This window comes from Diaporthe amygdali, assembly GCF_026229845.1.
Source record: "Diaporthe amygdali strain CAA958 chromosome Unknown NODE_2_length_3802984_cov_64_841326, whole genome shotgun sequence".
NCBI classification, from domain to species: Eukaryota; Fungi; Ascomycota; class Sordariomycetes; order Diaporthales; family Diaporthaceae; genus Diaporthe; species Diaporthe amygdali.
In genome coordinates this window covers 1,467,686-1,479,836 of record NW_026517022.1, presented here as the reverse complement: position 1 = coordinate 1,479,836, position 12,151 = coordinate 1,467,686, and the positions used below count along the sequence as shown (strand labels likewise).

Sequence of the window (12,151 nt, the reverse complement as noted above, 5' to 3'; positions counted from 1 at the left end):
AGCGCATTATATGCATCGACACTGAGGTCTATGACTTTGGCGCATACCTATGTAGTGGACAAAACTCCATCGAAATAGTTACCTCCGACTCATGACACAAGCAGAGCACTGCATCGATTGAGTGGCCTTGGTAAGGCCATGCACCTGGCAGTAGATACTTAATTGATGTGTCGTCTGTGGGTTTACACAAGCAGAGCATTGCCTTGACTCGGTAGCTTTCGTCAGGCCGTGGACCTGGCAGTAGATGCGCCATCCATGAGTTGTTTGTGGCTCAACGCAAATAATGCATTGCTTTCCGAATGCCGTGTTAGTAGCCCTGACTGGGCCATGTATGGAACATTCGATGTTCATAGGATCTGTCGAATCTGTATTGGACATTGTGCGGATTCTAATGTTGATGCAAGGTTTCTTTGAAAGTTTGCGCGTGATGAGCATAGGCTTTTACTGTGTGGTTTTGGGTATGTCCAGCTGAATCATATTGATGAGACAGAAGACTGAGTGTTGACAAGCAAATAGATGGAAGGCATCCTTTATATGTTTTTGACACTGGGTTGTGATACGGTCTGAGCAGTGATTGATGCGTTCTGAACTTAGAGTGAGCAACGTAATTCAAATAAGAATGATAGGCCAAGATTGGAATCATTTGGTTTGCTGCCAGCAACACACACGCATTGACTAGTAACGAAGGCGCCATAGAGCCTGTTCAGTGACCGAAAGCTTTTTTAATGTGGCCGGTCAATTTTCACGCAGGCACAGAAGCATCCATGGCCTCGAAATAGAAAAGAGCACAAAGTGGAAAAGATCGCAAGGATGACAATACTGCAAGGAATTGGGTAAGCATCCTATAGATACAAAGTGCACTTCTTTGCCTGAGCGAGTGATGATTGTGATGAACAGATACATATAGTATAACCGCACCTGAGACGAATCATATACACCGTACTTTGATATTTACCAGTACACAGAACCTACGTCGGTCAGAGAAGCCCGCCATTCAAGCAGCATTCTTCAATCCCCATTCCTCTTTGATAAGGTCTGCAGCCTTCTCGCCGATCCCATACGCCGGCATCTGAGTATGACCTCCGTGCAGAATGGGCATAACGCTGACATCTGCCACTCGCAGCTTTCTCACGCCCTTAACCTTGAGCTTCTCGTCTACCACCGCATTCTGATCGTCGCGTTTGCCCATGGCGCATGTACCCGCTGCGTGGTAACCTGCATAGACGTTACAACCAAGCCACATATGTATTGTGAACACAGGGGGAAAAGCGGGAAAGGTCTTACATGTGGTAGCGTTGTCCCTCACATATGCAATCCACTCATCCCGGGTGGTGTAAGTATGGTGTGTCAGGTCAGGTGGCCACGACCCCTTGATGACATCTTTGGTCCCTTTACCTCCCACTATGATCTCGTTACCGAACCGGCAAGCCTCAGCGAGAACCTCAACGTCCAATGGGTCTTCAAGATATCCGCAATCCACCTTTGGCCCGTCCAGGGGGTTTGTACTATTTAGTTCCACCGTTCCCCTGGACCGGGGCGAGAAGAGCTCCGCAATCATCGCAAAAGCATGCTTGTTGTCGACGGGGTATTTGTCATATTGCTTGGGGCCACCATAGCACTCTGTGTGGAAGAACTCGATGTTCGGCTGCTTGGATGTCAGGCCCATAGGGTCACGGCCAGGCGCCCTGGGAGCGGAATTCCACAACTGGGAGTCAGCCAGCCTGTCATCCAGGCGTGCGAACCCAAAAGAGCCAAATGGGAAGGTCGACAGGAAACCAGCCTTGCTCTCTTTCCAGAGCTTGTACGACTTTTCGAGGGCACCTTCGTGGTAGGCCAGATGGTCATTGGTCAGGCCCGGCTTGGAAACCTCGTAGAACATGAAGACGATGAGGTGGTCCATGAGGTTCTTGCCCACGCCAGGCAAGTCCACGAGAGTCGGAATATTCAGGGCAGCTAACTTGTCCTTGGCCCCTATACCAGATCTTTGTAGGATATTAGGACTGCAATATGCGCCGCCGCTAACGATGACCTCCTTGGTTGCCGTTAGATCAAAGGCCACGCCGTCTTCGCTCACCGCCCGGACGCCGGTCGCCACATTTTCACCGTCCACATCTTTAAACAAAACCTTGTCGACATGTGTCTGCGTTAGTATGAAGATATTGTCCCTACGGTAATCCTTGGTGATGAAGTCGGCCCCTGTAGTGCGAATTCCCCTGTGAACAGTGCGCGGTGCGTGTCCGCAGCCATGGGGATTCTCTCCATGCGAGAACATATCATCGTCCAGTGGAAGCCCTTTGGAGACCATGGATTCGATCACGAGCTTCGAGATGGGTGCTAAGTCGTGGGGCTCGGTATGAAGCGGTCCTTGGTAACCATGAGACTTGCTGTGTGCTTTGAACCAAGGCTTGTCATGAAATGTCTCGGCCTGGAACCATATGTCAGTCAGTATATGTGAACAAAGGAGAATTACCTAGGTAGAGCGCCTGGTGCAGAATTCCTAACCTTCTCCATGTATTTGAAGAATTCATCGCCACTCCATCCCTCGAGCCCCCAATCATCGTAGTCCTGCTTGGAGCCTTTGATGCAAAGAGTCCCGTTTAATCCAGAGGACCCACCGAGGAATTTGCCTCTGCTCAACTTGACTTGCCGTTTGTTGATACCTGATCCCTTCTCGGAAACGATGTTCCAGTCCTCCGGTCCGTCGAGGTTGTTGGCCCATCTGCATAGTGCGAAATTTAGCGTTCACTTCCAACAAGGTCATCAAGGGGCGGACAACAAATTTAGGGCACAGACGCTCCAGCCATATGCGTGTTCTCCAAGTTCTCATTGTCTTGTCCGGCCTCGAGCACGAGCACTCTGACGCTGGGGTCCTCTGCCAGCCTTCCTGCAACCACACATCCTGCCGTGCCTCCGCTGAATGCAAGTCAGTCGCTTGTTTCCATAGAATCAAGTTCATGCAGTCACTCACCCACAGACGATGAAGTCAAAAGCACTATCGGTATCCAAAAGGGAGCCCATGGTGTTGCCGGCGCTCGGTGAGGGGTTCCTGATTTCTGAGACACTTGTACTGGTTCTGTTGTTGGCCTCAGTGGAGGCTTGTCGCGATAGTCACGGAAGCAATTGGCGCGTAGAAGCCTTACAAGTCTCTCTATTTGGACAGACAAGAGCGAATCAGATAGTCACACATCCAGTGGAAAATCAAGTGGTGTGGTCAAGAAATTAGGCGATGGACAATAGTTGAACGCGTGCCTGTATAACCGACCCCCTCACGGCCTCGCCCAACCCGAGCGGACTAGAGCATTGGAAGCTATAAGCCGCTTGGCTGTTTGACCGGATGACCAAAAGGCGAGTTCTCCAACTCTTAAGCAAAAACTGTTCGGCTCAAGGACCGGCAGTGTATACGGCCCACGGGATACCTTGGGGATCCAGATGCGGAGACGATGCACGCCTAGGTCTCTATGGACCATCCTGGGCCAACCGACGGCACGGTCAAAGTGATGGGCCAAGAAGATATTGACATGCCTTTGAGTCGTTCACATAGTTGTTCAGGCTCTGGTCATAGGTAGACTATTTTCTGACTGTGGTCTTTTACCCACTTGATACCTTGGTGGGACCCTTAAGCGAAGAAAATCTTGACCCCTCATGACTGGTCATTTTCCACACCAATGTGTTGAGTTGACTATTTGTGTTTGAAGCCGGGAGAAGCGCAGTGCTTAGAGTGAGGATACTCAGTGAGGCAGAGCACAAATGAATGTGTGTAGAGAGTGACGAGAATTCTGTGTCTAATTCTGGAGCCCCACGGCGACTGCCTTGTGGTGGACTAGCGTTACCCCATAGCTCCGATAGCTCTACTCAGATGGCCACGTTGTGGAAAATTAGCCTTCGGCGCACTTGAGGTTTCTGAAGACTTGAAAATTATGTAAGTATGGACTTCTGGGAAATCCGAACGAGCCTCAACTTGTTGGACATTGGCATTGTCGGGTCTTATTACTAGGGCGCTAAGGGGAAGGGGCTGGAGACGGCTCTTCATTGTTCCCTTCAATTCGGTGCAATAGAGAACGGACCTCTCCACCAACAACTGTCTCGAGGCTGCCCGCGTAAGGCCAGCGCTTAACACAACGATAGTTCTGGCGGATATACTCAGGGGCTGGATCATTCCGATTAGACAGTCTGGCTACAAAGCCTTGATTTGGATCACACCGGTCCATCTTCGGGAGTCTGCCCTGCAGCTTTTCTGCAGGAGAAAGTCATTCATGGGCTTGCGGCTCCAAAAGGGTGACGATTGCCTTAGGAGCCGGGAGCTATTATAGCTCCCTGGACGCTATTTGAGCCGAGGGGTTCCCATAATCCGGAATCGAGGTCGTATCGTGGCGGTCGAGCCCTGATTCTGCGAGATGCGTGCACTCGGGAGTGAGACGCTGTCACCGTGAGTGGCCCAGCCACATTCTGGACGATGCCAGCAGCGACCGTCTCTCATCCTGCACGGTTACGTCACACAGATGGCCCCGCGATGGGATCGGCTGGCCCGCGCGTGGCAGGCTTGCGCAGGCTTGCGAGAATTGGTGTTCGTCGAGGCATTGTGGACGAAGATCCTGCGTGACCTTCAGTGAGAACGAGACCACCGGCGGTCCAGAAGCTGTGTCTCGCTCATCGCGCCTGATAAGGTTTGCGTTGGGCATCGTTGGGATGACTCTGGCTTTGCGTCTGGAAGCAGGCAGCGCGGGGCTGAGTGAGGGCAGTGAGGTTGGACCGACCCGACAGGACGCCCCACCCTGGGTTCCAACAAGCAGTGCAACACTTCGCAGACCTGCAGTGGGAGCCATTGCCACAAACACAGTGCTACAGTCTGCCTGCTTGTCTTCTCGAAAAGAGAAGACCCAGAGCCGCACGCACATGCAGCTGTTGTTCACAGCAGCTGCAGTTGGTGATAAATGTGGGCTGTCAGCTCTAAATACAGCAGAACGTGCCGCTGGATCGAGGGACGGGTCTGGCCTCGGGCCTGGCCTCCAGAAACAAGACCTATTCCAAGATCCTGCCCGTCGACTCGACATGAATCCATCCCGGAATAAGGCGTTTCCATGCAAGGACGAGGCACGTCCGACCTGAAACACGCACTCACAGCGAGCACAACTTTTCTTGGGAGCTCGAGGATTTGCTGTACAACACACAAGAGACAGACCAGACAGTTTCTTGTCAGATCCAGCTGCACCAGCTGCAACGGCACGGGCAGGATCAGCTGTCAAATGCTCGCACACCACCCCCCATCAGCCTGCGATCAAGTGCTCTCAGCCCGCCACCACCCGCCCACTCACACCAACTTTTGACTGGCGCGCGACTCGATAAAACCTGTCAGACTGCTCGCTCCCGGTGGTTAGCTGTTGATGACACCAGGCAAGCAGACCCTGGCATGCCTGGCCATGATCGCAGCGTTGCAGCGTAGCATAGCAGGGCAGCCAAGCCGGGGGATTCCAAGGTTTGGTCTACCCGCTTCCCGAGGGCAGAAGCTCGAGAGCGGTTTTTTCTGTGCACTCTGCATGAGACGAGACTAGACCGCCGTCGACATCCACGACGGACGAACCAGACGGGATGAGCTTGAAGCATGACGGCTGAGTGGACGGCCTGCCTAGTAGAGAGGAGCCTGCAGCAAACGGCGTGTGTGGGTGTGCATGGGCAGACGCTGTCCAGCTGTAAGATGACGACGTAGGTTTGCACTGTACTGTGTATGTGCCCAGTCACAGCCCGACAGAAAGGACAACCAGACTCGAGCAGGAGCAAAGCAGGGAAGGCGTGGCAACGGCCCAGAAAGTCCCTCGATAGAAGTAGAAGTAGAACTAGAACTGTTCCATGCCGTATCGAACTATACCGTACCATACCGTACCGTCTTTGCCCCGTTCGCGATGCAATTGCACATTCGACCCGTCCTCTGAGCCGCGAAAGCAGGAAAACGGAGCCGGGAGCCTGGTCTTGGGCCTGGGCCTGCTCTCTCTCTTTCTCATTCCCCACCGCCAGTAGCTCACGCAGCCTGGTGCATCTCTCCTCCAAGCCTGCCCACTTACACGGCATCTTGTCTGGTGCAGTCCAGCTTCACAACGTTAAATTCATTCTTCATCACGGGCAGGACGAACGAGCAACAAATCAGACAGAACACAACATACCAGACCAGACTGGACCAGGCCAGGCTAGATCAGATCAGATCAATCAGATCAGCAAGACCGAGGCTCGGCTACGCTATCAAAAAATACTCCAGTGCTACCACCACCATCACTAGGTTGCCAGTCTGACAGCACGCCAGCCACAACTCCCGGATTGGCGAGCTCGTCCAGACCAACCTTGGAAAACCCTGGAAGCTCCACGGGTGACACAGTCAGTCACACAGACACAAGACGCAGACGCAGACGCAGACGCACACACAGACACCGGGCCTGCCAAACTCATCCCATCCCGTCCCATCCCCGTCCCCCCGTCTTCATCCCTCCCATCCTTGTTCTTGGATCCCTTGTTCCTCATCTGCTTCACTTATTTTTACTTTGGGTCCATCACTATTCCAAGGTTATCGGCCAGCTCACCATTCCTGCCTCGTGTCCTGTGTCTTTCTGCGCCCTTCTCCTTGTGCTTGCAATTGATTGAAAATCCGGACACAGAGGACCAGGTATAGACTGGCCCTGCTTAGCCCAGGAGGTGGTCTAGCCTCTGCATTCCGTCATACATCATCGCTGCTATCTCACTCATCGAGGCGGGGAAACTGGGAGCAGGCAGCCCATATCAACACTGTACGGCCCTGCGCTGCGCTTCGCAACCGACCCCACCCCCCACCTTTGGGCCAGCCTCCTCGACGCCAGACCTGACCAGCACAACCTGGCCAGCTACCCGAACAAGAACAACCAGGATCGCACCGAGACCACGCGGGCGGCCGGTAACTCAGGCGGCACGACCGCTGTCTAGTGCCTTCTGCCATATACCCTACATCCTGCGCCGGTCGTCTCACTCACACACCTCTCCCATTCCCTCACTTGTCCTCCACCTCCTCCTGAACAATACATACACCACCTCCCAGGGACGGGAGACGAGACCTCCAGGTGACCTACCCTGCCTGACCCTGCCCTGACCTGGCGTCTGGCCCTACCTGACCTAGGTCATACGTCTCTCACCTGTACAGAGCACCCTCCTAAGGTATAGCTTTCCCAACCTACAATAGCCTCTATTGCAAACCGACAGGGCACTGACCTCTTCCCAAAGTGACGGTCTCCAAATCTCAGCCCTCCATCCGAACCCGTCCAGCCTGTGTCGATCTCCCGTTTGCAACCAAGCACCCAAGCTCCGGCCCAGACACAAGCGTCATCATGCCTGAGACCTACCGCCGCTACGAGGAGCGTGACACCTACTACGACGATGAGCCTCCAAGGCGGAGACCACCTCCTCCCCGCGAGGAAGAGGTCTACTATGAGCGCAGAGAGGAAAGAAGGTCACGCACACCCCCTCCTCCCATGGCACGGCGCAGCGATGTTCAGGTCGCCGTACGGGAAGAGGTAGAGCGCGAGTCCAGGGTGCCCCATTTCATGCGTGAAGAATCCCGTCGCCCACCTGAGGCAGGCCCCTTGGTCCTGCGCCAGCGCGATGTCGAGACAGTCGAGCGAGCTCGGCCCCGGCCAAGATCGCCTTCTCCCGTTGTGAGGGAGCGCATTATCACCAAGACAAGGGCAAGGAGCGTGAGCCCCGGACCGCCTCCACCACCGCCACCACCAGAGATTCGTGAAAGGGAGGAGATCCGCACGCGGATCGTCGATCACTCCCGAGAGCGCGTACGGAGCCCCAGCCGAGGGCCGGCCATGGACAGAGTGCGTCTCGGCACACGTATTATCGAGCGACCTGACCGTTCGCCCAGCCCACCCCCCGTCATGGAGCGCACGCGCACGCGAGTTATCGAGAGGGAGAGGTCGCCTTCTCCTCGGCCGCTGCCGCCACCTGAGCTTGAGCGGAGCAGGCTCAGGATCATTGAGCGGGAACGTGAACGGGCTCCTACGCCCAGTCCAAGTCCCTCGCCTCCTCCACCTGAGCCGCAGGTCATCAGAGGTCCTACGATTGAGAGAGAGGTTATTACACACTACAGAGATATCGATCATGGTAAGTGCACTCATAGCCTTCGGACATGAAACGTTCCATAACCTCAGTTTCGCCAACGTGATTGCAACGAAAACGAAGAGAACTGCCACTAACACTCTGGTGCAGGCTTGGTTGTGGCACGACCACCTTCTCCTCCTCCACCACCCCGTCGTGTCGAAAAGCGAGAAACAGATATCGACATCTACACCAGTCGGAATGAGACCGAGATCGACATTACCAAGACACGGTCTCAGTCACGCTCGCGTGCCCGTTCAGTGTCCCGAGAGCGGCCTAGGGTCTCGTACGACCCGCCTCCACCCCGCGACCACTCATACTATCATGAAGATGATATCATGATCTCCAGTGGACGCGACAAACTGAAGGTCGACATTGAACATGAACGCCGAAGCTCATCGGCTCGGCCGCGCTCACACTCCGCGGCACCAGGCTACGATGATGAGGCGGACCTGATCAGGGGCAGAATCGATTCCCGCGGTCGCATGGGTGAAGCCTGGGGAGGAGCCACTAAGGACTGGGTGGTTGTCGATGTCCCACCTGGCACCGAGAGAGTACGCATGGATGGCGTCGGTGGTGGCGCTGCCGAGGTGACCTGGCAGCGGTACAATGGTGCTCGCCGTGCAAAGTTCATCCCTGAGCGTGCCAGTGAAAGTGCCCTGGTGCCATTGTCACCGCCGGCTTCATCGTCCACGACGGTCATCTCTGACCGCGATACATACGCTCCTCCCCGCGGTGACAGAGAGCGTGATCGTTTGAGCGTTCAGATCTATGACAAGGAGCGCGAACGAGATGTCGAGGTTGAGAAGGTGACTGATAGACGTATCAGCCTGAGACCTACACCTCCGCCGCCTGCACCAATGCCCAAGACTCGAGACATGTGGACCGAGGTCACGAAGGATCTTGTTGTCAGAGAGGCCATCGAAGAGATCGGTTACGACTATGAGGAGACCGAGCAATTCTTTTACGTGATGCAATATTTGAAATATGTAAGTCTATTTCTCTTGCCCGACCTGCAAAGATTCGTTGCGGTCCGCTGACCCGAGTGTTCTTCTAGGAGGACGTCCTTGAACTGGTCGAGATATCGGACCGCATCCGAGCACGGAGAAAGGACCGTATCCGAGAGATCCAGTTTGAGCGCGAAGTTCGCGACGACTGGGAGCGCGATCGCCGTCATCACCGTCACCGACCCAGGTGGGAAGACGAGCGAGAGAGGGTTGTTGAGCGAGAAGTCGTGTATGACACAAGTCGACCGAGAAGATATTAGGCGACGACGACACGGGCGCCTTCCCACAATGTGTTCACATGCAACTACAATCCTTCCGAAGACCCGACATGTACAACGATCACTCAATTGATCAGCATATTCTGGACAGATACTTGTTCAATCTTTGGATACGATCCTCCGAACATAGCAGAGATCTGGAAAATTCGCGTATCATTACATAGACAGCGGTGGATTTCTGATGGCTGTGATCTATTTTGCCGTCCCTGTGCGTTTGGTTCCTTCAGCCTGGATACCCTGACGGCGACTCTTCCTCACTTGCAGATTGCCTTGACTACAGAAGGACTCTATTTTCCCACTTGGTGGATCAACAGTACACGCTTGTTGGTTTAGTTGCAAAGCGCGAAGCATAACGGCATGACGACTAGGGATATGAAAGTGAAAGAAGAGGATGGATGCTGGTATTGGGAACGAGAAATGATGAAGAGACGATGGCATTTGATTTCCTGCTATATAACTGGTTTTGTTTTGATCCCCTTGCATGATGCGCCTGGAGCAGTCTCCACGTGCATCGCAATCATTTACCGCGATCATCTGACGAATTCATGATCAAGAAAAAGTTTGGGGACTCATGACAGCGGAGAAGGACAATTAAGCAAGAGATCGACTTGCTTTCTTTCAGCTGGGCGTTCATGTACAGAGGTTTATCTTGCTTATGAAATTTACGAAGTCTACGACCATTCATTTCACTTACCTATCCTTAATGGCTTGCATGGTCTGGCAGCCCGGACGTCACACTGGCTCAGTGTTGTTCGCGCTTCACTAAAACCCCGGCACGAAAAGCTGAGGGTGATCCACTGTTGAGCAGCAAAACAAAGACGGCTACTGCAGCTTGGCCCCTGCTTTGTCACCAGTTTTGCTCTAGGTGGTCGAAGGAGGGCAGGACTGCATACTGGCTGATTGATGCGGAGGCGCACGTTGCGTCACCACGCAGGTCAATCAGTATATGCTCGTGCATCCCTTATGTGTCTCACGCTGCTCGATGAAATGGGTTTACGGGACCACTACGCCGTGGACACTCGGCTCTTTTGAAGCTCTCGTCAAATAAATCCCTTTAGACGCAATGACAGTGCTGACTGTCACTCAAAAGGCGAACATATCTGTAAGTTACTGTGTCTACTCCGGCTCTAGGCAAGCCCAACGCTGACTATGTATGGCTTCAATGTTTCAAATAGGACAGGGCCTCCAGACTCATCAGGCGGTCGATACTAGCCATTTCGAATGTGACCACATCTCCCTATTATAGATTTTATCGGCAGAACACTCTTCTTCCCATTATTCGCTTGGCCAAGAGCATAGAAGATGAGGATTCCGCCGACTCGATATCTCAACGCTTGCGCCAATGGCAGACCCGGAAGCTAGATGAGTACAGATTTGTGCAGCTCTCGGTAAAACACCCTCCTCCCAGTACTGCCTTATCAAAGTCAAAGTCTCCCCCTTCTAACAATGCAGCCCAGGGGAGTCTACTCGCCGCCGCGGTCATAGGCTCTTTCTCATGGCCGATCCCAGACACAATCCATTGGTTGGGTCCGGCATCGTGGTATGCATCGCTCATCATGTCCTTCTGCGCCGTCCTCCTGTCGTCGTCCGAGCACTTCCTTTACGCCGCAACTAGAGATCACGCGAAGCATCCAGACCTCAGGAGGAGGCTGAATATGGTCTTGAAGATCAGCGGGGGAGGGCCGGGGGACCTGCTGCTGCCGACGACGCCTCCGCCCAGTCCGGCCCAACCACAACCGGTGGCGCAGAGCGCCAGCAATGCCCAGACGCCATCGGCGGCGAGGCTGCAGACGAACAAACCGCCGGTCCGAGCCCGAGTGCGGTGGAATATGGTGTTCACGTGGCAGGCACCTATGATGCTCTTGTCATACTCGCTGATTGCTTTCGTTGTGGGCTTGACGATATGTGTGCTCACGCCGCTTTATGATGGCCGGGACTATGATGACGCCTGCAAGGTTTGTCTTTTCTCTTTTGTTTCTTGATTTACTCTCTCTAATTTGTACTCCCCGCATCTTCGTCTACATTGCTCTCCGTGATTACGTATGAGTGCTGAATATGGCACTTGAATAGGTTGCAATACTTTATATTGTCTTTTCCGTGTTCGCTGGGAGTACCTTTGTATGGTGCTCCTTTTGGGAGTATATGTTTGTTGATCTCGATGACCTTTAAGAGGAATCAGCTGGTATCTCAAGGTATTGACCACGGACAGGCCGAAGGCCACATGCAGGATTGTCCATACCTGGCCACCTGGGCAAAGCCATGATCGCTCATCTTGTCGAGTTCTCGGCTTTTTAATGATTTCATGACCAACCGTGGATAATGTCACGGCCTTTGTAACGTATTCGACGCTGGCATGGTCTCAATCGAGAGAGAGGTCTCGGCATTATATTCGGTCAATATTGTTAGATTGCACTGATGCAGCCTGCAAGCTGGGATACCTTACGTCCACATCGTTCAATAGAGAGAGGTGAAGATAAGCATGTTCGATCTGTAAGGCTGTGCTTCGTTGGGATTGGCGTTTGCTTTTTCAGTTTTCTGCATTTCCAATTCCCGAGGGATAAGCCCTTGGCAATGCATCTGACCATACATGGTTGGATGGCAGGTGACTGGTGCTCGAGAAATCCTCAGCTGCACCCATTAAGCAAGGATATCAAAGCTTTCTGTCCACTCACCCTCCTCACCGACCCTTTTGCATCGGACAGACCCAGACCGTGGCCGCCTGAGCCGCGCTGATGTGTAAGCTATATGCAG

At 53.6% G+C, this 12,151-nt stretch overlaps 2 protein-coding genes across 2 annotated transcripts; one reads left to right on the top strand and one right to left on the bottom strand.

Moving 5' to 3' along the window:
• Positions 1 to 994: 994 nt before the first annotated feature.
• On the bottom strand, positions 995 to 3,018 carry J7T55_011803 (uncharacterized protein; the record flags this gene model as incomplete). Its single annotated transcript, XM_053136624.1, has 5 exons — positions 995 to 1,215; positions 1,285 to 2,425; positions 2,503 to 2,719; positions 2,794 to 2,913; positions 2,969 to 3,018. 5 exons carry the CDS (start codon positions 3,016 to 3,018, stop codon positions 995 to 997), a joined length of 1,749 nt encoding a protein of 582 aa, XP_052999608.1.
• A 4,322-nt stretch (positions 3,019 to 7,340) lies between these two features.
• Positions 7,341 to 11,663, top strand: J7T55_011802 (uncharacterized protein; the record flags this gene model as incomplete). The annotated part of the gene is made up of 6 exons (XM_053136623.1): positions 7,341 to 8,121; positions 8,227 to 9,104; positions 9,173 to 9,351; positions 10,491 to 10,502; positions 10,647 to 11,355; positions 11,610 to 11,663. 6 exons carry the CDS (start codon positions 7,341 to 7,343, stop codon positions 11,661 to 11,663), a joined length of 2,613 nt encoding a protein of 870 aa, XP_052999607.1.
• Between the last annotated feature and the right edge of the window lie 488 nt (positions 11,664 to 12,151).